The sequence below is a fragment of the Glycine soja genome, chromosome 18 (genome assembly GCF_004193775.1).
Source record: "Glycine soja cultivar W05 chromosome 18, ASM419377v2, whole genome shotgun sequence".
In the NCBI taxonomy this organism is placed as follows: domain Eukaryota; kingdom Viridiplantae; phylum Streptophyta; class Magnoliopsida; order Fabales; family Fabaceae; genus Glycine; species Glycine soja.
Window position 1 is genome coordinate 21065868 of NC_041019.1, and position 26082 is coordinate 21091949.

Sequence of the window (26082 nt, forward strand, 5' to 3'; positions counted from 1 at the left end):
TGCAGCTAATGAACAACTTTCTTAACTATTTGTCCTTCAAATTTTACTGTTTTTTTATCTTATATGTAAATATAAATAATATAAGGTTATGCCATAGGGACATGGTCATTTTTACCCCTAACAATCTTAGAAGTAAATATAGACCATGTTTTTACGCCATACCCTTATACCATTTATATTTACATATTAGCAAAAAGAAACAGTAAAATCAAAATAATAATAATAACCTGAAATGCACTCAGAGAACAACTTTAAATGCATTCAACCGAAATTTCATCAAATTAATCAAAATAACAATAACCTGACTGAATGAGTCTAACATAAAAATACAAGTCTCCCCAAACTGTCCAAACGGACAATTCAAGACTAAATACAATGACTAATGCAAACTGTCCGCAATAGTCATTGCATTCAGTCTCAAACGGGAATCTAAGGTTCATTCACCATGAACAACAGTTATTTATATAGCAAATTACACTAATCACATACAAGAACATACAAAAGGTAAAATTCAATGACAGACAAATACAGACATCAACAGTTGTTTATGTAACTAATTTCAAATGCTGGGTTTCAAGGGTGCTTATGCTTTATTATTGTAGTTGGGCATACGTGTGTGTGTGTGTGTATCATGAGGGTCTGTGCCATCCAAAGGCAATTCCTTTGTGAGCTCTAATATTGAGACAAGTGTGGAGAGTAGGCAGAAAATTGTTGAGTGTGGAGACTAGTGGGTGTGTGTGTGTTTCTGTGTGTGTGTGTGTGTGCGTGTGTGTGTGTCTGTGTGTGTTTCTGTGTGTGTGTGTGTGTGTGTGTGTGTGTGTGTTTCAGTGTGTGTGTGTGTGTTTCTGTGTGTATGTGTGTGGTTGTTTGGTTGTGTATGTGTGTGTGTGTGTGTTTCAGTGTGTGTGTGTGTGTGTGTTTCTATGTGTGTGTGTGTGTGGGTGTGTGGCTGTGTATGTGTGTGTGTGTGTGTGTGTGTTTCTGTGTGTGTGTGTGTGTGTGTGTTTCTGTGTGTCTGTGTGTGTCTGTGTGTGTGTGTGTGGCTGTGTATGTGTGTGTGTGTGTGTGTTTCTATCAGTGTGTGTGTTTCTGTCAGTGTGTGTGTTTCTGTGTGTGTGTGTGTGTGTGTGTGTTTCTGTCACTGTGTGTGTGTGTGTGTTTCTGTCTGTGTGTGTGTGTTTCTGTGTGTGTGTGTGTGTGTGTGTGTTTCTGTGTGTGTGTGTGTGTGTGTGTGTGTGTGTGTGTGTGTGTGTGTGTTGAAGATGCACACAAAGCGATGCAGTGTTAAAAGGGTCCAAAAGTTAGAAGCTGAGCTTAACAAGCTTGAATCTGAAGCTGAACTATCGGGTCTAAAAATCAATTTTGCTAAGAGTAGATTCGGAGCTTTCAGGATTTCTGATCAATGGAAGCATGATGCAGCAAAGTACTTGAACTACAGCTGCTTAACTCTTCTTTTTGTGTATCTTGGCATACCTATAGGGGCTATTAATGCAACAAAATGGTGAGCTGTGGACCAGAGTTTTGAATTCCAAATATGGTGGATGGAGGAACCTTGAAGAAACAGGAAATTCAGCAAAACAATGTGTTTGGTGGAGGGATGTAAAACAAGCTTTCAATCAATCTCAACAGGGACTGGTTATTCAAAATAACATGAGGTGGAAGGTGGGGGATGGAGAGAAAGTTAGATTCTGGACAGATAAGTGGATTAATCAAGAGGAGTCGCTAGCAGAAAGGTACCCCAGGCTGTTTATTATATCCTCACAACAGAATCACACCATTAGGCAGATGGGAACTCAAAATGACACGGGCAGGGAATGGAATTTTTCATGGAGAAGACTGCTTTTTGACAATGAAATTGATACTGCCATCAGTTTCCTTAGGGAGGTACAAGGACAAAGTGTCGCAACCTACCCTTCGGCGGGAGGGCGACGCGTGACTCGCGGGATGCGTGTTCCACGAAAGGAATACGCGCGGAGTCGCCACCAACGTTTATTTGAGGAAAACGTCGGAAAAACCGGAAAAGACGCGATCTACGAACTTTTAAGTGAAAGGTTCGGGAGTTGTATTTACGCACGGGGAAGGTATTAGCACCCCACACGTCCGCCCCAAGGGACGGCAGCCTTTAATCGAATGTGCAAACATGACTTTGATTTTTTATGTTCCCTTTTTATGTCTCTATATCCTTTATACCCTTTTTATATTTTCTCTTTTTGTGGTCGACAAGGGTGTTTCCCTTTGCTCCTACGTATTCCTCAATTTGGGATGAGAAAATCAGACCTACGTAGTTCTTTTTTATCAAGTGATTCTTTTTTACTTTAAGAGGTGATCATTTTAAGGCGTTGGACCTTAAAAATGATCCATTTTACTTAGTGAGAAAATGAAATGACAAACTTCAAAAGCCTATTTTTATGGACGAGCTTGACTAGGCGAATTGATTTTAGCCTTTAGTTTCACTTTAGTTATTAATCAATTCGATTAAGAATGAGAAATCCCAAAGAGAAAACGTCCGATTGATTTTCCGCTTTATTTTGCTAAAAGATGTTTTTTTATTATTATATTATTTTTTTACCTCTTTTTGATTTCCAACGTGGTTACGGCACGACCGAACGGTCGGAATTTATTTTAACCGAAGTTAACGGATAATACAATTCAAACGTTCGGTGGAAATTTATTTTATTTTTAAGTTAAGCGAGAAATGACTTAAGTAAAATGGCTTAAGCACGTCAACAGGGGGTATAAAAAGTAAACAAAACGAGAATAAAAATGCACGAAACACAATGTGGACCACTACGGGTACATAGAATGAATCGAAAAGCTTGGTTCGAGGTACTTACCCGTTGAAGATCGAAGAACGATGAAGAACGAATGAAGAACGTCGAAGAACGGTTGAAACCTTTGCGAAATTCTTCACGGAAAACGTTACGGAAACGTTTCGGAAGCGCCTCGGCTTAGATTTTCTTCACGGAAACGATTTTTCCAAGCAAATTCGAAAGAGAGAGAAGTGCCAAAGGGGCTGAACCCTTTTCTTCTTCACTTCCTCCCCTATTTATAGCAAAATAGGGGAGGTGGTTGCCGCCCAGCTCGCCCAGGCGAGCCAGGTTGCTTCCTCCAGAAGCAACAGCCTTCTGGAGGAATATTCTAGAGGGCCCAAGTGGGCCTGGGTGCTATTTGCACCCCCATTTTTACTAAGTACACCCCCCCTGCTATTTTTTTGGTGATTCTTTTTTCGTAAAGTTACGGAAACTTACGAATTTCGTAACGATACTTGTTTTCTTTTCGTAATGTTACGGAACCTTGCGGATTACATAATCATCCCCTTTTTGACTTACGGAATGTTACGGAACCTCACTTAATTATGCAACGATGCTTCCATTTGATTTCCGGTGTGTCACGGAAACTTACGGATTGTGCATCAATATTTTTTTGGTTTTCCGGCATGTCTTGGAATTTCACAAATTGCCTAATGATGGGTGCCAAGCACCTCACAAGGACCAAAGAAAGGTCGCATGTCACCAAGCAAAGGTCCCCGGACGAAATTAGGGTATGACAGTTGCCCCTCTTTACTTGTCTTTTATTGGAGATAAAAGGAAAGTAAAGATAAGACACTAATTTCGTTCCTCTCGATTTGACGAGAGTCGCTGGTGACCATAAAATCTCCACATGCAAATGACTTGTTGTTCCCAGAATTTCACAAATTGCCTAATGATGGGTGCCAAGCACCTCACAAGGACCAAAGAAAGGTCGCATGTCATCAAGCAAAGGTACCCGGACGAAAATTAGTGTATGACACTAATTTCGCTCCTCTCGGTTGACGAGAGTCGCGGGTGACCATGACTTGTCGTTCCCGGATTTTCACAAATTGCCTAATGATGGGTGCCAAGCACCTCACAAGGACCAAAGAAAGGTCGCATGTCATCAAGCAAAGGTACCCGGACGAAAATTAGTGTACGACACTAATTTCGCTCCTCTCGGTTGACGATAGTCGCGGGTGACCATGACTTGTCGTTCCCGGATTTTCACAAATTGCCTAATGATGGGTGCCAAGCACCTCACAAGGACCAAAGAAAGGTCGCATGTCATCAAGCAAAGGTACCCGGACGAAAATTAGTGTATGACACTAATTTCGCTCCTCTCGGTTGACGAGAGTCGCGGGTGACCATGACTTGTCGTTCCCGGATTTTCACAAATTGCCTAACGATGGGTGCCAAGCACCTCACAAGGACCAAAGAAAGGTCGCATGTCATCAAGCAAAGGTACCCGGACGAAAATTAGTGTATGACACTAATTTCGCTCCTCTCGGTTGACGAGAGTCGCGGGTGACCATGACTTGTCGTTCCCGGATTTTCACAAATTGCCTAATGATGGGTGCCAAGCACCTCACAAGGACCAAAGAAAGGTCGCATGTCATCAAGCAAAGGTACCCGGACGAAAATTAGTGTACGACACTAATTTCGCTCCTCTCGGTTGACGAGAGTCGCAGGTGACCATGACTTGTCGTTCCCGGATTTTCACAAATTGCCTAATGATGGGTGCCAAGCACCTCACAAGGACCAAAGAAAGGTCGCATGTCATCAAGCAAAGGTACCCGGACGAAAATTAGTGTATGACACTAATTTCGCTCCTCTCGGTTGACGAGAGTCGCGGGTGACCATGACTTGTCGTTCCCGGATTTTCACAAATTGCCTAACGATGGGTGCCAAGCACCTCACAAGGACCAAAGAAAGGTCGCATGTCATCAAGCAAAGGTACCCGGACGAAAATTAGTGTATGACACTAATTTCGCTCCTCTCGGTTGACGAGAGTCGCGGGTGACCATGAAATTTCCGCATGTAAATGACTTGTTGTTCCCGGAGGAACAAAAGGTGCAGAAGACTATGTCAGCCTCTGCATGCTATCAAGTGTTCTGTCTTACAGATAGCAAAAGAATGTTTATACGGATAACCACTCGGGTATTTCCGCGTATCATCGGGCCCGCCGCCTCTGGATGATACAAGGGTGCAGAATGACCAAATTTGGTCTCTGCTTGTCATCGGGCCCGCCGCCTCTGGATGACAAAAGGGTGCGGATAACCGTAAGGTATCTCCGCGTATCATCGGGCCCGCCGCCTCTGGATGATACAAGGGTGCAGAATGACCAAACTTGGTCTCTGCTTGTCATCGGGCCCGCCGCCTCTGGATGACAAAAGGGTGTGGATAACCGTAAGGTATCTCCGCGTATCATCGGGCCCGCCGCCTCTGGATGATACAAGGGTGCAGAATGACCAAATTTGATCTCTGCTTGTCATCGGGCCCGCCGCCTCTGAATGATACAAGGGTGCAGAATGACCAAATTTTGTCTCTGCTTGTCATCGGGCCCGCCGCCTCTGGATGACAAAAGGGTGCGGATAACCGTAAGGTATCTCCGCGTATCATCGGGCCCGCCGCCTCTGGATGATACAAGGGTGCAGAATGACCAAACTTGGTCTCTGCTTGTCATCGGGCCCGCCGCCTCTGGATGACAAAAGGGTGCGGATAACCGTAAGGTATCTCCGCGTATCATCGGGCCCGCCGCCTCTGGATGATACAAGGGTGCAGAATGACCAAACTTGGTCTCTGCTTGTCATCGGGCCCGCCGCCTCTGGATGACAAAAGGGTGCGGATAACCGTAAGGTATCTCTGCGTATCATCGGGCCCGCCGCCTCTGGATGATACAAGGGTGCAGAATGACCAAACTTGGTCTCTGCTTGTCATCGGGCCCGCCGCCTCTGGATGACAAAAGGGTGCGGATAACCGTAAGGTATCTCCGCGTATCATCAGGCCCGCCGCCTCTGGATGATACAAGGGTGCAGAATGACCAAACTTGGTCTCTGCTTGTCATCGGGCCCGCCGCCTCTGGATGACAAAAGGGTGCGGATAACCGTAAGGTATCTCCGCGTATCATCGGGCCCGCCGCCTCTGGATGATACAAGGGTGCAGAATGACCAAATTTTGTCTCTGCTTGTCATCGGGCCCGCCGCCTCTGGATGACAAAAGGGTGCGGATAACCGTAAGGTATCTCCGCGTATCATCGGGCCCGCCGCCTCTGGATGATACAAGGGTGCAGAATGACCAAACTTGGTCTCTGCTTGTCATCGGGCCCGCCGCCTCTGGATGACAAAAGGGTGCGGATAACCGTAAGGTATCTCCGCGTATCATCGGGCCCGCCGCCTCTGGATGATACAAGGGTGCAGAATGACCAAACTTGGTCTCTGCTTGTCATCGGGCCCGCCGCCTCTGGATGACAAAAGGGTGCGGATAACCGTAAGGTATCTCCGCGTATCATCGGGCCCGCCGCCTCTGGATGATACAAGGGTGCAGAATGACCAAATTTTGTCTCTGCTTGTCATCGGGCCCGCCGCCTCTGGATGACAAAAGGGTGCGGATAACCGTAAGGTACCTCCGCGTATCATCGGGCCCGCCGCCTCTGGATGATACAAGGGTGCATGTCACATGACCTCAGGGTCAGTATGACAAAGATTATGGGGCGGCCGACAAAAGCAAGGCTCTTGCTCCTACGTATCCTCCAATGAGGAACTCAGACCTACGTAGTTCTAGATAACTTGTGAGACTTGAAAAAGTCTCCACCAGAAGATGCCTACATCTCTGGAAAGGGTGCAGATGACCATATTGGCCTCCGCTTATCAATCACACTCGAGGTGCGGATAACCGTAAGGTGTCTCCGCAGGCTACCAGCTCTTGGGTCATGGTAACAGAAAGCAGTGTGGTCGACAAAAGCGAGGCTTTTGCTCCTACGTATCCTCCAATGAGGAACTCAGACCTACGTAGTTCTGGATAACTTGTGAGACTTGAAAAAGTCTCGGTGTTTTCTCCACTAAAATGCAAACATGCTTTAGCAAAGAGACAAATATTCCAACCGATTTAGAGCAGCATATGCTTTTTTGAGTGAAAAACAATGCGTCTACCGGGGAAGGAGAGTCTGCTGATGAAATCTCCCATAACCATAAATGAGATTTTGGATGTTAGCATTTCGTTTCTAAATGACCATTTAGAGGAAACACTGGGTTCGACAAAAATAGAAGAAATCCACTCAAAGTGTATCAATCTCGCACAGGTAAGTGTTTCACCCTAATTCCGAACCATAGATATGTCATGACTTGACTTTGCAAATTATTTCCTATCAAATCAAAAATTACATGCGTGATCATGGATCAAATAGGACTTCCCTTGGGAATGGGTTCTTTTGGGGAGTTTTTCGGCTTTTATGTGTTTTTGGCTTTTGATTTTTTTTTTTTGTTGGCTTTTTCTTTTTCTGTTTTTGTTTAGTGCGGGGCGAAAAAGTCGCTAGCGCACGGGATTTTGGTTGGTAATCAAAGGGAGAAGACCATTTTAGGTCGTGGTTTCCTTTCCTTCTTCTTGTTCATTTGGTGACAATTCTGTACTGTTCAGATATTGTCTGGTCCAAAGACCTCTCTGCACATTTCTTCTGGTTTCTTTGACCAGGAGCTTCCTTCTTTTTTACTTTCTCCCATTCTTTGGTTGGGAATTTTCTTTCTTTTCTTTTTTCTTTCTCCCACTCTTTGATTGGGAATTTCCTTTCCTTCCTTTTTTGCTTTCTCTTTGATTGGGAATTTCCTTTCCTTCCCTTTTTGCTTTCTCTTTGATTGGAAATTCCCTTTCCTTCTTTTTTTTTTTTTTTTGCTTCCGAGGGTAAGGTTTATGGTGAGTCAGGATTTTGGCTCAAGGCTTGTAGAATGGCTAGACATGATACATGTCAGGGTTTGGTTTGGTTCAAGGATAAAAAGGGATGCCCCACATTATTTCCATGACACAAATGCAAAAATGATGATTTGGAAATTTTATGCAAAACTGGTCATGCATGCACCTATGCGGACACTCAAGTGTCAAATTTTTATGGTCATGTGATGCTAGGGCTCAGGATTTATTTCCTCTATTTTAAATCAACCCAATGTTTCCAAAATATGTTCTTTTATCAATTTGTGCATTCATTCGAGTCCATTTTGGGCGTCCGGGAAAATCTTCACAGCATTCACCCTTCAGGTGTATACACATTTTTTTTTTAAAAAAAAAAAACTAGTTATGATCAGCGAATTTTTTCAAAGAAAAGTTGGAAGTGATCTCTTTCAAAAGCATGTTGGTTTTTTAGCTAGATAACTTATTTTTTTCTTTTTTCTCCTTTTTTTTATCATTATCATTTGTTTATTTCTTTTTCTTGTTTGTTTTTTTTTCTTCTTTTTTTTCATGAGGTATTTTGCTACCTAAACATGTGCATATTTTGTGAGGTATTTTTGCTATATACATGCATATCCAAGGTATCTTGCCACCTAAACATACATATATATGTTTTGTGAGGTATTTTTTTGCTACATACACGCACATCTAAGGTATCTCTCTACCTAAACATACAAATATATATTTTGTGAAGTATTTTTTTTGTTTACATACACGCACATCTAAGGTATCTCTCTACCTAAACATACATATATATATTTTGTGAGGTATGACTACCTTCTGAGCTTGTGCTTGTTTTATTTAAATCCCCAGGATCATGAGCAACTAGGTGCATCCTACTATAAAAAGTGATCAAATAACAAGCATAGATTCAAAAGGTACTAGGTTGCCTCCTAGTAGCGCTTCTTTAACGTCTTTAGCTGGACGCCTTATGACTTGTCGGTCACTGACCTAGTACTTTGCTTACCTTTGGCTTTGGACTTGGTCGCCTATGGGTCGGCCATGTGTCGTAGGCAACGCTCTAACTTTTTTGTGGATGAGCAGAGGTGAACTCTAAAGGTGGTGGCGGTGCGTCTATTTCCCGCTGCCGACCATCCCAATGCTGCTGTGGTGTTTCGCCCTGCACCTGTCTGGGGCGCAGTACTTCTTGATGAAAGCTCGATTAGTAGGGGGCCTGATGCCCTTGCTGGAGGTGACAGGTACTCCGTAGAACTGACAGAGACCCGTAATTAGAGCTTGACAATTCCAAGACCCTGTTGGACTTCTTCGGGTCCACTAGGTGTCTTGCAGTCGCGATTCCTGCAAACAATAGATGAAATCAGAAATCAGTTGAGCGATGTGCATACTTACCTATGTTGACGTGACCTTGCCGGGGGGGTACGGGCACCCTGTAGGACTGATAGAGGCCCGTAACCAGAGCTGGAAACCCCAGGGCCCTGTTGGACTTCTTCAGGTTCACTGGGTGTCTTTGTGGGTGCGATCCCTGCAAACAAATAAATGGTATCAGAAATCAGTTGAACCATATGCATACTTACCCATGTCGGGACGGCACAGACCAACTGATACTTCCGCAGGGGGAGATTGGCATTGCGGTCGCTGGGCAGAATGTTGCTAAGTAGCAATGTCATCTATATCTGTGTAAGAGTGGTCATGTTGGTGCGCATGGTCCGCACTCTTCTCTTTGCAGTGGCACGGGTGAAATCTTGCCCCAGTATGCATAGTAGCCGTGTGATAGCCTCCCTCTCTGGTTGTGCTCGCACAGCTGGCCCTCCTCCAATATCAGGGGGTGGCCCAGGAACCGTTAAAAGGAAACTACTGGTCCCTTAACCGGGAGTGCAAGTCTCGGTTAAGCATTTAAGGACAGAGGACCTTAAATTATCTTAAGGTGTGGATATGGAGCCCACTGAAAGTGAGGACGCGTAGTCCTCTAAAGGCGAGGGCGTGTAGCCCTCTGAAGTTCAGGACGTGTCGCCTTTTGAAGGCGAGGGAGTGTAGTCCTATGATGGCAAGGACGTGCAATCCTCTAAAGGTGAGGGCATGCCCCCCTTTGAAAATGGGGAACATGTAGTCCTCTGATGGCGAGGACGTGTAGTCCTCTAAAGGTGAGGACGTGTAGTCCTCTGAAGGTGAGGGTGTGTAGCCCTACAAAGGTGAAGGCACATGACCCTTTGACGGTGAGGACGTGTAGTCCTCTGAAGTTGAAGGTACATGACCCTTTGAAGGCGAGGACGTGTAGTCCTCTGAAGGTGAAGGTAACTAGTACCCAAGGTGAGGGCGTGTAGCCCTCTCAAGGCGAGGACTTATAGTCCTCTGGAGGTGAGGGCGTGCAGCCCTCTGGTGGTGAGGACGTGTAGTCCTCTCAAGGCGAGGACGTGTAGTCCTCTGACGGTGAGGGTAACTAGTACCTAAGGTGAGGGCGTGTAGCCCTCTCAAGGCGAGGACATGTAGTCCTCTGGAGGTAAGGGCGTGCAGCCCTCTGATGGTGAGGACGTGTAGTCCTCTCAAGGCGAGGACGTGTAGTCCTCTCAACGGTGAGGGTAACTAGTACCCAAGGTGAGGGCGTGTAGCCCTCTCAAGGCGAGGACATGTAGTCCTCTGAAGGTGAGGGTGTGCAGCCCTCTGTTGGCGAGGACGTGTAGTCCTCTAAAAGCGAGGACGTGTAGTCCCCTCAACGGTGAGGGTAACTAGTACCCAAGGGTCCACCCTTATGAGAAAGCAAGAGATCGACTCATCGAGAGAGCCGGTCATCCCAAATTCAAAAGATTTGGACATTTAGATGTAGGGAATCTATGTAGTCAACATGATTTTTAGGGATGCAGATGCATGCAACCTTTGTTGTGAAATTTGGTAAATGCGGACTTCATATGAAATAATGCAATGAAATGGAAAGTTTGTACAATGTTCATGTCATTCTTTCCTTGTTTTGTGATTTTGATTTTGATTTAATTTTTTTGGAAAACACAGATTGACTGTCCTTTTGAAAGAGGTGATAATTCATGCAACCTTATCCTATCTTTTGCAAATCTCTCCGGGAACCCCCTCAAAGTGTATGTTCTGTTTGATTTAGTCACTTGACCATTTTGGAGTGATGGCAATAGAGCTGTTTGATGTTTGATCAATCCATTGAAATCCTAGGGTTTGTCCCCCTTTTTTTTGTTAAAAACATCGATGGGTGAGAACTTTTGATCGGCCCCTATGTTCACTTGAGGCTCATGCACGGTGCCCCTCATTGCCCCAGTGTAAGGCTTTGAGGTACCAATCGTTGTCTTTCGTCATGACCTTGTAGTTGGGAACCTATTGAGTGAGAACTTCTAATCTGCCCCTAGGTTCGTTTGAGGTTTATGCATGGGGCCTTTCATTGCCCCAGTGTAGGGCTTAGAGGTACCAATTGTTGTCTTGTTTTCACAACCTCGTAGTGAGGAAGAATGAAAGACGCAATTGATTCTTGCAAAAAGAATTTTCCAAGGACGAGAAATAGTTGAAGGATTTTTCAGTTGATGGATTAAGTCAAATGACTCCTATGTAGAAGCAAGATGTTTTGATGTCTTGATGATGCTAAAGGATCAAGTGCTTCTAAGTTTTATTCAAGACTAGAATCCAAGAAAATCAAGACATATGATCAAGTTTGATCTCTTAGAATCTCTAGGAAGGTTTCCAAATTGAAACAAACAAAAGGTTTGACCAAAGAATTCTATCATTTCAAATTGAGATTTGCTCTCTGGTAATCGATTATCAGTAGTTGAAAATGTTTTAATTCAAATTTTTAAAACCTGTAATCGATTACATAAGTCTTGTAATTGATTACCAGAGGGGATTTTCAGAAAATAATTTCCAAGAGACACATCTATTCAAATGTTTTATGAACGGCCATTCAAATGTTTTAAAGAGAGTTTTCATTGCCCAAACAGTTTTATCCTCTCGAAAGATCAAGACTTTTTCTGAACTGAAATGTCTCATCCTCTCAAAAAGATTCCTTGGTCAACCACTTGCATATTCAATAATGAATTTTGATTGGTCTTCATTGTACAATCTATCCCTTTTAAGAGAGATTTCTTCTTCTTGTTTCTGAAAAGGGATTAAGAGACTGTGGGTCTCTTGTAGTAGAGGATTCTTGAACACAAGGGAAGGGTTGTCCCTATGTGCATTGTTAATCCGAAAAGAGAGAGTGAAAGTTTAATTGGGGAATAATATTCGTATCTTAATTCAATCCCCTCTTCTTCTCAAGGTAACTGAGGCCATTTGTCCAACATCCTATTCTTGATAACTCACTTCTCTCTAAAAAGACAAAATGAGGTCACATGAACGTCTATATTTTTACTTGAAAACACAGTCAATCAAATGCCTTTTTATTTTTTATTTTGAAACTTATTTTTTATTTTGAAACTTATTTGTTTTGAACTTTGCTCGTTGTTTTACGGCACCCCCACCAACGTGCAAGATGAGTAATCTCTGATTGAACGGTCTTGGAAGTCAACACTCAGGAGCGCAGGTTGCTTGAGCAAACAGACCAATGGCTTACACTCACATTCCGGTGGAAGTTGAATAAGCAAAGATGTGTTCGTGAGAGGATGTCCATTTTATCCATATCATTTAACATTGTAACTGTGGTTTATGGCATAAACTTGAAAATCCTGATGAGTCATAACAACAGCTTCCAGAATTGCCCCATGTATGGTGTTGCTTGTTAATGTTAGGATTCAACAAGCGATTCTCCTCAAATTTCAGCCAGCCCGTATCAATTAGACCTTGCACCTTACGCTTCAGAGCCCTACAATGCTCAATGGAACGCCCCGGGGCTTCTCCGTGACAAGCACACGTTGCGTTCGAGTCGTATTCTCGGAGAAATGGAGGTTGATGAACCTTGGCTAGGGTTATGGCTACCATTGAATTATCAAGTAGATATGGGATCAAGTTTAGCATATGACAACGGAATTTGGGGTGAACCCTACAGGCTTTTTGCTGCAAAATTCCTTTTTGTTGGTGTTTTTTTTTTTTTTTTTTTTTGTGCTAAAAGTGGTCTTCGTCATTGGAAGTGCGGTAGACAGACTTTGTGGTTGATTTAGGGATGGCCTTTGTGGATAATTGGGTGGTGGGGTAAGGAGGAGGTTTGTTATTGGCTGAGTAATGACATTGTTGGGTTGGTGGGAAACTTGGCCGTATAGGAATGGTACTCACAGCATGGGTTTCTCCCTCTTTCTCACCCTCTTCATTTGCCCCAGTTTTCTCAGTCGTCCTAGTAGGATGATCAAATTTGCCTCTTTTCGGATCCACTTCGATCTTTTTGCTGGCGAAGACCAAATCTGTAAAACTTGAAGGTGTGTAACCCACCATTTTTTTCATAGTAGAACACCGGTCACGTGTCTACTATCATTGTGATAATCTCTTTCTCTGTTTTTGGGGGTGCTACTTGAGTTGCCAAGTCTCTCCATCTTTGGGCGTATTCTTTGAAAGATTCGTGCCCCCTTTTTGCACACTTTTTGTAGTTGCATCCTATCCGGAGCCATATCAGAATTGTACTGACACTGCTTAATGAAGGCAACCATTAGGTCCTTCCAATAATGGACTCAAGAAGGTTCCTAAGTTAGTATACCAGGCGACAGTTGTCCTAGTAAGACTTTCTCAGGAAAAATGTATCAGCAGTTTCTCATCTTTTGCGTATGCCCCCATCTTCCGACAGTACATCTTTAGACGGTTCTTGGAGCAAGTAGTCCCCTTGTACTTGCCAAAGTCCGGCACCTTGAACTTGGGAATGACCATGTTTGGGTATTAGGAACAACTCTTCTAGGTTAGCAAAGGCATAATCTTCACCTCCTTCAATGGCCCTGAGCCTTTCCTCTAGATGATCCAACTTTCCCATTCCTGCCATAGTCATGAGGGTTTTTAACCGCTGTGGAATGCAAGAGGTGCAGTTATGGGTGATACTGAGGGCCCTCCAAAGGGTTTTGTAGGGGTATACCACCAAATGCTTGCCCTTCAGTGGTATATCCGAGCCAAGGCTCGAAGTCGGCTAGATTGTGATGGGGAATTTCATGGGTCTCTTCCACGGTTTAAGAGACATGTGCATGATCAGTTTGGGGTTGTTGGCTTTCAATGGGTATAGGAGTGGAGTTATTGACATTCTTATTGGGAGTGTACGCCCCATTGGGTGGCGTATAGTTGAGAGGCAAGCCATATGACGGGAAGGCGTGCTCGTTTTGAATTTGCACATCATGGGGGCCGCCCGTACTTCCTAAATCTTTGCCTACCATATTTGAGGTTGGATGATTCATTTGCTTGAGGCCGGATGGGGACGTCGGGTTCACCTTAGCAACAACGCTGGTAGCGGCAATTGCAACCGCATTGGCTTCCATTATCTTCTTCACGCTCATCATGGCCTCCATCATTGTGGCCATTTTCTCTTTAATGGCCTCCATGTCGGCCTTCATCTTCTCTTGTATCTCCTCTACTTCACCCATTACTCTAGCTCTAGCACAAGTTCGGTAAGGGGGTCGTAAAGCGTGTCCCTTTCTTTTTTATAACAATGATTAAGTTCATTTTATTTTATTTTTCAAGGAAAGAATGCAACGAGCAATGCAACCAATGAAAAGCATGGATGCATGCGAATGATGTACAGTTGAAGTATTGCGAATTTTTACGCAAGATATGGGGTTGAATCAATTTAGATTTTCAACATGGTCCATGACATCTTTGTCAAGGTGAAACTGGAAGTAACAAGGACATCAATAATCCTAAATGTGTTTGGCAGTAGACGAAGCAGTGATGTGACTCGATTCATCTTTTGCCCCAATTTTGCAAGACGGTTACTTCCATATTTCAACTTGACTTGATGAACCTTTTTGTAAAAGCATGAGCTTGGTTCAACCCTATAATCCAACGAATGGCAATTCTGATCGCCAATACTTCAACAACATCTCATAGGGATGAATGACTTGGGCGTACTTTAAGCTTATGCACGGAAAATGTAATTATGAAATTGAGATGCCCGAAGAAACACCATTTCCTAGTTAACCATGCATTAGGTACCATGTTCAATTATTTTGTTTTTAAGTGAAACGGGTTTATGATCCCAACATGGTTGGCTCGTGGTGCCTAACACATGAAACTAAGAATGTAGTGTGAAGTTTCACGCTTCCCCTTTTTTGTTTTTGTTTTGTAGAGGAAAACGCAAGGATGAGCAAACATGAAAACAAATGGTATGCAATTTTGCAGATCAAAAAGTTTGTTGAACGCATATGCATGATGATGCCATGACTCATGCAAAATGTGAGGCTGGAATATGATAACGGAAAAATGCAGGATATGTCCATTATGATGTTATGAAGAGATGCTTATGCGATGCATGATATGAATGCATTTTACGGACACGAGAGCCCGGAAAATTATCTCTTCTTACTTGCGCATTTGGGGGCGCAGTGCCCCATGTGTACAATTAAGAAGGTGATATGGACCTTCCGGCTTCCCGTGACAAAGGACGAGACCAACATACAATGCATGCTAGAGATAAAATGCGGGAGTGACTTGATTCGCACTGATTTTTGGAGTAAAAACGTGGGATAAACTCATTTTATTCAAAAAGTTATAACTAGTCAAGATCTGAGCGACAATACAAACTTCCTAGCGGTTTCTAATCATATGATCCATTAAGTCTATCATATGTTGACAATAGCTGAGAAGTCCGTGGATCTTCTTGGGGGCGGAGTAGGTGTCCGCCATTGCTTTGGCCTTGGCTAGCAATCGGGGAAGTTCTTGACTCCTGTTCAAAGTAAGAGCAAATCGGTCCATCCTCATTGTTGCCTCTTGGTGCAATGAATCAATTACCCTTTCCCTTGCTTCCCTTTCTGCTGATATCTTGGCGTACTCATCCTCTAGCCTTTGCTCGTGAGTCGCCGCTAGATTTAGCTTCTCTTTGCACTTATCGATGATGGCCCACATATTCCCTTCAGTCTCGCTTAACTGTTGGGACAAATTTCTTTTCGACCTAAGGCAAACCTTTAGCTCGTCCTTCAAGATCATGCCTTTGACCCGTGATGATTCCTTTCACCTCTTCGGAGCTTGAGCTCACTATTGCTGCCCTATAAAGCCCCTCAAAACTTTGCTTTGGTCGTGTTCTTCCTTTCGGGCCTTCTTGGTTTCTCATTCCAAGGCTTCATCGGTGGCCATATTGACATCCCTTAGTTCATCATACTCTTTTCAGACTTTGATGGCTATGGACTTGAACTTCTCTTCGACTACCCAGGCTCTTTCAAGCTCTGCCTTTAGGGCTTGTACCTCATCACTTTCTTCCGAAGCTTTAACCTCATCGTCTCTCACAGTCTTTAGATTTGGGAGCCAATCCAGTCCTTGTGTTCGGACTCTCAGCCACTTATGATAGCCGCCGATGATCCCATTACTGCTTCCCCTAAGCTCTCTGTCCTTTCTTCACGCCGCATCCCATGCCTTGCGAACTCCTTGGAGTACCCTCGCGTTGTGGTCACTAAAACCCCGTGCGATGAAAGGCGTGATGCTTTCGTCTAATGGCGCTCCTCTCATGGGGTAGCCAAGCTGTCTTATGGTGAGAACGGGATTATAATTAATACAACCCCTTGTTCCCATCAAGGGAACATTTGGACATCCTTCGCATGAAGATAGAATCCTGATTCTTCCTTCCTTCTAGCGAGGGAACCAATTAACAGACGCCCCCCCATGCTAGCCAAGAGTTGGTCCCAATTCGCCTTTCCTTTTTCGACGCACGAGCGGTAACCTTGTAGCGGATAGACGGGCCTACCTTCTTGGAGAAAAAGGTGTGAAACCAGCCCCACATAGAGAGCTGGAGTACAACAAACAATCCTTGCATTGCTTTCTTCACATCTTCGGTCGAAGGTGTCATATAGGTCGGCTAGCATAGCGACAACCGGACTTTCCTTGTGGTTATGATAGGCGAGAAAAACGTCGATCGCTGCCAGGTCCACCAACCCATCCACATTTGGAAAGAGGACTCCCTCGAAAATCAACAGTGTGAGAATATCTATGAATGGGGTCCACTCGCCTTTATCTGCCAAGATTCTTGCTTTTACCTCCAAATATTTTCTCGGTATTCCGACCACCCCATTTTCGACTTGCCTTTGGCGGTCTAATTCCTACGCCGAGATTTGGACTTTTTTAGAAATTCTGGCCAATGAGGGGTAGAACCCTGAGAAGAGGTATGGTTTCCTTCCCCCTAGAGGACATCCTAGGATCTCTTCAAATTCTTCCACCATTGGTGATAGCTGGAAGTCCCCAAAGATGAAGCACCTCAACGGCTGATCATAATACTGGGCGAGGGAGGCAATTGGTTCCATGGAGACTTCTACCCTAGCTAGGTCCCAAATCTTACCATAGGCTTTGCGGAAGGCTTGCCGTTGAAGTTGACCCATTAATTGCCCCAACTTTCATAAACTGGTGACCTCTAAGCTCTTGATTTTGACTTGATAGAACCTCTTTTTAAGCGAAGGCTTTTGACTTGATCCCATGTTTTACTAAAGTGAAATAAAATCTAGTGCGAAACAAAACTCCTACATCTATCATGGGTGGAATGGATGAATGCATGAAGAAATGCATATAACACAGATGCAATTTATGAATACGGGAGCCCGAGAAATTGTTTCCTTCTTGGATACAACGTTTGGGCAGCATGGCACCCAACGTATGTTTTTTAAGAAGGCGACACGGACCCTCCGTTGGTTTGCTAAAGTGAGGGGATCAAAGACGAAACCCACGCATGATGCATATGCGAAAGGCACAACAAGGGGATGTACATAGTACGACAATATTCACAAAAAATATAAGCAAAAGGGTATATGATACTTATGCATGGCAGTGTGAAAAATGGCACGCAGCGTGTTTGCTCCGTGCCCCTATTTAAGGGACCTATAAGGGAGAGAGCTAACTAGGCTTTTAGTGATAACCCCCAAGGTAGTCATATCTCTCTTGATGGTTTCTAGAGGTATCATCCCCTTCGAAGAACATACTGCAGCAGTAGGGACTACTAGCAACAATATGTCTTCAAAGAGAAAAACTCTAGATGAGGGTTCACTGTAATCAAGCAAGTCGGAGACCTAGCATGATCACGGATTCACCTCCACTCCTTATGTTCCCACGAACCCGGGTATAGGGCCCTTTTTCAACTCACCGTGTGTGCAAATAGTGTTAGTGTTTGTGTGCATCAAATGAATAAATATTTACCTCATGCATACAAAAAAAAATGCACTAAAAGCATCAAAGAGTTATATATACAAGAACATAATAAGGGGAAGCCAACAAAGGAGTAAGTCATGGCAAAATTTGCACAAGATTAAATGGCCTAACTCTCTAAAAATAGTCCCCAGTGGAGTCCCCAACTGTCGCAACCTACCCTTCGGCGGGAGGGCGACGCGTGACTCGCGGGATGCGTGTTCCACGAAAGGAATACGCGCGGAGTCGCCACCAACGTTTATTTGAGGAAAACGTCGGAAAAACCGGAAAAGACGCGATCTACGAACTTTTAAGTGAAAGGTTCGGGAGTTGTATTTACGCACGGGGAAGGTATTAGCACCCCACACGTCCGCCCCAAGGGACGGCAGCCTTTAATCGAATGTGCAAACATGACTTTGATTTTTTATGTTCCCTTTTTATGTCTCTATATCCTTTATACCCTTTTTATATTTTCTCTTTTTGTGGTCGACAAGGGTGTTTCCCTTTGCTCCTACGTATTCCTCAATTTGGGATGAGAAAATCAGACCTACGTAGTTCTTTTTTATCAAGTGATTCTTTTTTACTTTAAGAGGTGATCATTTTAAGGCGTTGGACCTTAAAAATGATCCATTTTACTTAGTGAGAAAATGAAATGACAAACTTCAAAAGCCTATTTTTATGGACGAGCTTGACTAGGCGAATTGATTTTAGCCTTTAGTTTCACTTTAGTTATTAATCAATTCGATTAAGAATGAGAAATCCCAAAGAGAAAACGTCCGATTGATTTTCCGCTTTATTTTGCTAAAAGATGTTTTTTTATTATTATATTATTTTTTTACCTCTTTTTGATTTCCAACGTGGTTACGGCACGACCGAACGGTCGGAATTTATTTTAACCGAAGTTAACGGATAATACAATTCAAACGTTCGGTGGAAATTTATTTTATTTTTAAGTTAAGCGAGAAATGACTTAAGTAAAATGGCTTAAGCACGTCAACAGGGGGTATAAAAAGTAAACAAAACGAGAATAAAAATGCACGAAACACAATGTGGACCACTACGGGTACATAGAATGAATCGAAAAGCTTGGTTCAAGGTACTTACCCGTTGAAGATCGAAGAACGATGAAGAACGAATGAAGAACGTCGAAGAACGGTTGAAACCTTTGCGAAATTCTTCACGGAAAACGTTACGGAAACGTTTCGGAAGCGCCTCGGCTTAGATTTTCTTCACGGAAACGATTTTTCCAAGCAAATTCGAAAGAGAGAGAAGTGCCAAAGGGGCTGAACCCTTTTCTTCTTCACTTCCTCCCCTATTTATAGCAAAATAGGGGAGGTGGTTGCCGCCCAGCTCGCCCAGGCGAGCTTAGCTCGCCCAGGCGAGCCAGGTTGCTTCCTCCAGAAGCAACAGCCTTCTGGAGGAATATTCTAGAGGGCCCAAGTGGGCCTGGGTGCTATTTGCACCCCCATTTTTACTAAGTACACCCCCCTGCTGTTTTTTTGGTGATTCTTTTTTCGTAAAGTTACGGAAACTTACGAATTTCGTAACGATACTTGTTTTCTTTCCGTAATGTTACGGAACCTTGCGGATTACATAATCATCCCCTTTTTGACTTACGGAATGTTACGGAACCTCACTTAATTATGCAACGATGCTTCCATTTGATTTCTGGTGTGTCACGGAAACTTACGGATTGTGCATCAATATTTTTTTGGTTTTCCGGCATGTCTTCGAATTTCACAAATTGCCTAATGATGGGTGCCAAGCACCTCACAAGGACCAAAGAAAGGTCGCATGTCACCAAGCAAAGGTCCCCGGACGAAATTAGGGTATGACACAAAGCATACAGCAACAGCAAATTGACATTTGGGAGTGGATAGGAGATTCATCAGGGATTTACACAACTCGCAGCGCCTACAATCTGATATGGGAGGAAATTGCTGGTGGCCAGAAGGAGGATTGGAGTATGGAACTATGGAAGACAAAGATACCAAGCAAAATTGCGATATTCGCTTGGAGATTATGCAGGGGCAGACTGCCCACAAAGGAGAATCTGCGAAAAAGGAACATACAGATCAACAATATGCTTTGCCCTTTCTGCAGTAGAGCTATGGAAGATGAATCTCACCTATTTATTCATTGCATCAAAATCCAACCAATTTGGTAGGAATCGATGTCATGGATGAATATCAAAGGCGCTTTCCCCTTCAGCCCGAAACAGCACTTCATGCAGCACATTTCTATCCACATCGAAGGATTAAGGGCTAAGCGATGGAGGTATTGGTGGCTGGCAGTAACATGGTCTATATGGAAGCTCAAAAACAGAATTTTGTTTGCAAATGCAGAATTTGATACTAATCGGCTTTTTGAAGATGCTATCTTTATAATTTGGACTTGGCTTAGACAATTTGAGAAGGACTTCACAGTCCACTATAATCAGTGGTCAAGTAATATTAGACAAGGCTTTTTGTTTTTGTAGAGGGAGTGCACATAGTTTCAGAAATACTTGTACACTACACAAGTAGACCTATTAGACTACTTATGTACTACATATAATAGTCCATACCTTTGTAATTAGTACCTCTGGTACTTTATTTCAATATAATATATTTATCTTTGCTGATAAAAAAAAACATTTGCTTGCCGATTGATCAAAGATAGAATCCCAACTAAAGGGAATTTACGGAGAAGACAGCTAGAGAAAGGCTTTGCCCAGCCCTACAACTATTGGTCTAGTAATTTATCAACAGCATTTTTTGATTAGGGTAGCAGTGCAGGGTTATTGTATTCTATTTAGATTGGCACCTGGTTCGTAGGACCTATGGTTCTGCTAGTCTGCTGGTTTCTAACTTGTATATTTAGTACCTTTGGTACTCACAGTTATTAATACAAATTATAATTTTGCTTATAAAAAAAACATAATAGAAGACAGAGAGAACGGCAATGGCAGTCACAACATATATATACAGAAGGCATGAACATATCAGTCCAATGAAAGAAAGGTCATGTAGACAGGCATAGCATAAGTTACAAATATACCAGTAATGCATACAACAACAATTTCAAATTAGTTTTCGAATCAAACATATAAATACCTGAGTTCGAGGCTTCAAAGATATAATCAAAGCGCTTCCACAGAACGCCAATTAGCAGTAGTAAATGATAACCCTAAAAAAACCATACAGAAATTAGCCACAGTGTATTTAAAGCCTTTTATCAACAATATGAGGGCTGTCCAGTATTCAAATAGAGAAGAACCATAATAATGATAATGAGTTTATCTTTTTCCGTGAGTAATGGAGAAGGAAACTTGTCTACAATAGTACTAGTAGTTGTTTCATTTGCACACTGCACAATTCATAAATGATAAGGGGATCCACAAAATTCAGAAGAAGCTCAATGAAGTGGAGGATTTAGCATCTAATAGAAGCCTATCTGATGATGAGATAAAGGCTAAGAGAGAATTACAACAAGAATTGTGGGAGGCCTCAATAGCTTATGAATCTTTATTAAGGCAGAAATCTAGAGCTAAATGGCTAAAAGAAGGGGACAGCAACTCAGCTTATTTCCATAAAGTCATCAATTTCAGAAGACATTATAATGGTCTTCAAGGAATTCTCATTCAGGGTGAATGGATTCAGAACCCCAATGATGTTAAGAAGGAGGCTGTGAATTTTTCCCTCAACAGATTTACTGAGCAGTAGTTTTGTAGACCCACTCTTGATAGAGTGCAATTCTTTTCAATAAACCAAGAGCAGAGGGAGTTTTTGGCTGTTCCTTTTTCGGATTTGGAGATCAAAGAAGCAGTGTGGAGTTGTGATGGGGACAAATGTCCTGGACCTGATGGCTTCAACTTCAAATCCATTAAAGAATTTTGGGAAATGATGAAAACTGACTTCAGAAAATTTGTAGATGAATTCCATGTGCATGGCAGCTTCCCTAGAGGCAGTAATGCTTCTTTCATAGCTCTAATTCCCAAAACCAAACACCCCCAGTCATTTGATGACTACAAACCAATCTCCTTGATTGGATGTATGTACAAGGTGATAGCTAAGTTATTAGCAAATAGATTGAGACAAGTGATATTTGGTCTTATTGATGAGAGGCAGACAGCTTTCATAAAAAACAGACACATCCTGCATGGCATACTAGTTCTTAATGAGGTGATTGAGGAAGCTTGTAGAAGCAAAAGGCCAGCTATGGTTTTCAAGGTGGATTTTGAAAAGGCCTATGACTCAGTCTCATGGGTTTTTTTGGATTATATGCTGCAAAGAATAGGTTTTTGTCCCAAATGGAGACACTAGATTTCTGCCTGTCTTAATTCAGCAAGCATTTCTAAAAGATGTCCAGGTTTAATTCTCTGATTTGATGCTAGTCAACAAATTTTTTCTGACAAGTCATCAAGCTAACAAGCTTGTAAGGATTCTACCGAAATCATTGTGATTGAAAGGAAAAGATAATAGAAAGTAAATATGATGCTAGGACAACAAATGGTTGTCATTTTGAGATGATTAATACACTGGCTTAGTACTTCAATTTATTCTTTAGAACCAATAAGGAGACTGAGTATTTTAAAGTAAAAATACAGAGGACTTCCATATTTTGGAAACATGAATGTTGAAACACCGTGGACATAGCATGGTCATGATGAATGGCATTGCTTTTTGTAACATGTTGAAATTATAGGTACTGGGTGGAAAACTGAAAAGAGACAATATACTTTATTTTACCAATAGGACTCTATATAATTGTTATATTGCAATAATAAATCACTAATGTTATTTTCCTATTTATACTAATATTCTAGATCAATTACTAGTGTGATACTATGAATTAATGCACACTGAAGCCCAATATCACTCCTAACATAACACTACTATCTTGGATGCCAAATTATTTTGGAAACTGGAAATGAACAATAAACTGGATGACAATTTTTCTTTCAAAGGGCTTGCATGCTCAAGGATCATGATCAAGCTAGATCCTGGATTTGAACATTCATAGTTCATCCTAATCTCCTTTAAATTTTGATCTGATGTACTAAGCTTTTACTATTACTATTGTCTATGTATTTAAACTTTTAGAAATTTTTGGGTCTGTCATTATCTACGGTCATTAAATGTTTGCGAATAAAATGGTAAATTAGACCTGATAAATTCCAACTGGTAACTGAACCTGCACAAAAAGTTATTATGCCTTGAAAAATTCTCAGATTGATGTATGCAATATTTTGCTTTCCTCTAGGACTTGGTTCAAAGTGACAGGGATGATCCTAGCCTACCACTGGTTACTGCACCTTAAAGAAAATTCCCTGGGTAAAATGGAAAGCTATTTGCTTACCTAAGGAGGAAGGTGGTTTGGGGATTAAAGAAATATCTAAATTTAATGAAGCTTTGCTGGATAAATAGAGGCAGCACTAGAGGTGCTTTGTATTATCTTTTCATTCAGTACCACTTGTACTGTTTTTGTTTATCTCAATAATATATTATACATTATGCCTTCCAAAAAAAAGTACAAAAAAAAATAAAAAAGTAAATACAGTAAGGAGGCAGAGATATAAAGGTTGCCAACCTGACTGTCTGATCTGTGTGTATTCCAACAAGTAGAAAATCTCCAAGCTCCCTAGCAAGCCTCAAGATCTATATAACATAAAGGTCAGTTAATACAATATCAAGCCACACATCCATTTAAACAATCTAAATGGTAGTAGCAGCATAGAAGTAAATTATTGCAAGAGCCTAGTATAATTTATCATGTCTCACCCTCCCAGAATAACCCTCATCTAATAACCCAACATTTATTTTCTATAGCCAGATATAACAGGCAAATGGCAATAGATTATTGAATAAAAACAACATAAGCAGAAATCAAGATGCAAATGGATCAAAGAGGGGGACAGCAACACATCCTATTTTCATAGAGTTATTAATTTGAGGACGAGGAGAAATGCTTTGAGGGGGTTGCAGATTCGTGACACCTGGGTGGAAAATCCTAACATTATAAAGGCTGAAACCCTTCATCATTTTCAGATAAGCAGTTCACTTCAGGATATGTTATTGTAAAACAGTTACAAGCATAATAACTAAATGCAATACAAGAATATGAGAACTGACGAACCCAGTTACTTTGAATAGGTAACTGTTTTTAATATCAACAGTTACCTATTTTAATCCCACATCATAACATAACTAAATGCAATAACCTATTTTAATATCAACAGTTAACTATTTAAAACAGTTACAAGCATAATTTGCAATAACAGGATATGAGAACTTATAGAAACTGCCAATACGAGGCAAGTGAATAGTTTATAAACAGTCTGGAAGCATTCAACAATTAAGCGAATAAAATAGAAAACAGAGCAAGCAACCCAGTTCCTTAAATCCACTTGGGTAAAAACATTATCTATACTTAAGCATTACTTGCTCAAGAAACAAAAAATATGTTAAAACAACAATAGTGAAGCCCACTCTGTTGGACAGTAAAATGTTAAAGCAATTGCAGGCAATTTCAACAACCCTGTGGATCCATCTACAGAAATCATGGTTGATTCTCTGTTATAGTGCAAACAGAATAACACCTTACTAAAAATCATGCAACATTACTTATTACTACCCAGAAAAAATAAAATAGGTCAAATGAAGTATAGAAGTTAGTGTTACCTTGATGAAGAGAACCCAGCAACACACGCACGTTAGCGGAGCTTGTACAATCGCAAACAAAATGTTATCCGATGCACTCCCAATTCGGGTCAAACCACTCACAACGAAACTTAGCATACACGAATTTGACCTACGTACCTCGCGGAGAAAGCTTTGACCTTTGAGCACCGATGACTATTTCAGCACCCTAGTAGCACCTCTGTATCTAGGGTTTTCTTCGACCCAGGACAATGTGGGTTCTGTGGGGTTCGAGCGACGACAATATGGGTTTTCCGGCAGCGTAGGGGGTTCTGTGGGTTCCAGCGACGACAATGTGGGTTTTCCGGCAGTGTAGGGGGTTCTGTGGGTTCGACCAATGACAATGTGGGTGTCGACGGAGCGGTTTCCGACAGATTTCGGGTGGAAGGAGAAAGAGAACAACAATTTCAGGCAGGAGGATGACAAAGAGAAGAGGTAAGGCAAGGTTTTCGAACACGCGTGGCTTCTGAAATCTCTATTTTTTTTAACTTATAAACACAATAACATCGGTTTTTTATGGATAACCGATGTTAACTAAATATACTTAACATCGGTTTTGTAAAAACCGATGTTAAGATCAAATACATTACATCGGTTTTTTAACAAACCGATGTTAAAATCAACTCCTTAACATCGGCTCCCTCAAAACCGATGTTAACTCTATGAAGTTAACATCGGTTTTGCCCAAACCGATGTTACCATATTCATCTTAACATCATGTTAACATCGATTTTTTAAATAACCGATGTTAACATGAAGTAGTTAACATCGGTTTTGCTAAAACCAATGTTAAGTAACTCCATTTAATTACAAAAATGCCACCGCGCTTTCGTTAACATCGGTTTTAGCTATAACCGATGTTAATTGGGCGATGTAGAAAGCTTTTTTTTTAGTAGTGACAATTCTATAAAAAACCATCTTAGAAAAAGCTATCATTCTAAGACGGTTCTTAACTAAAAACTGTCCAAGAAGGGTATCTTTCTAAGACGGTTCTTAACTAAAAACCGTCTTAGAAGGATAGACATTCTAAGACGGTTGAATTTTTTTAAAAAAAATATTATTTTAAAAAATTAAAGATTCTAAGATGATTTTTGGCCTAAAAATCGTCTTAGAATGTATTTTTTCTAAAAAAAATAAAAAATAATTTTTTATTTTTAAAATTAAGATGATATTTGTAATTATAAACAAAGTCTTACACATAATAAAAAAAAAGAACATAACCATGTAACCATTAGAATTAAAATTGATGAAAAGGAGAAAGAAAAAAAAAACCTTTCTAGCACACAAATTAGCTAAAATAGAACCCCAACCATCGTTGTCGAAACTCAACTGAACTGAAAAAGGTTACAAATATTGCATGAACATTACCCATGTGAAGCAACAATTGGAAGATCCACATCGGCAACCTACATATGAATTCCATCATCTTATTAGCTCTAGAAATTGTGAAATATACATTATTATAAAATATCAGCTTGCTGCATAAA

General features: G+C 41.8%; 1 protein-coding gene across 1 annotated transcript in view; it reads left to right on the forward strand.

Moving 5' to 3' along the window:
* The window catches only part of LOC114397082, a 72028-nt gene extending 49809 nt beyond the window's left edge, over positions 1-22219 (forward strand). The window contains exons 2-3 of the mRNA XM_028359206.1: positions 21287-21583; positions 21674-22219. Of these exons, the coding sequence (XP_028215007.1) occupies positions 21287-21583; positions 21674-22219 (843 nt within the window). The remainder of the gene's footprint in view (positions 1-21286; positions 21584-21673) is intronic.
* The last annotated feature ends 3863 nt before the right edge of the window (positions 22220-26082 follow it).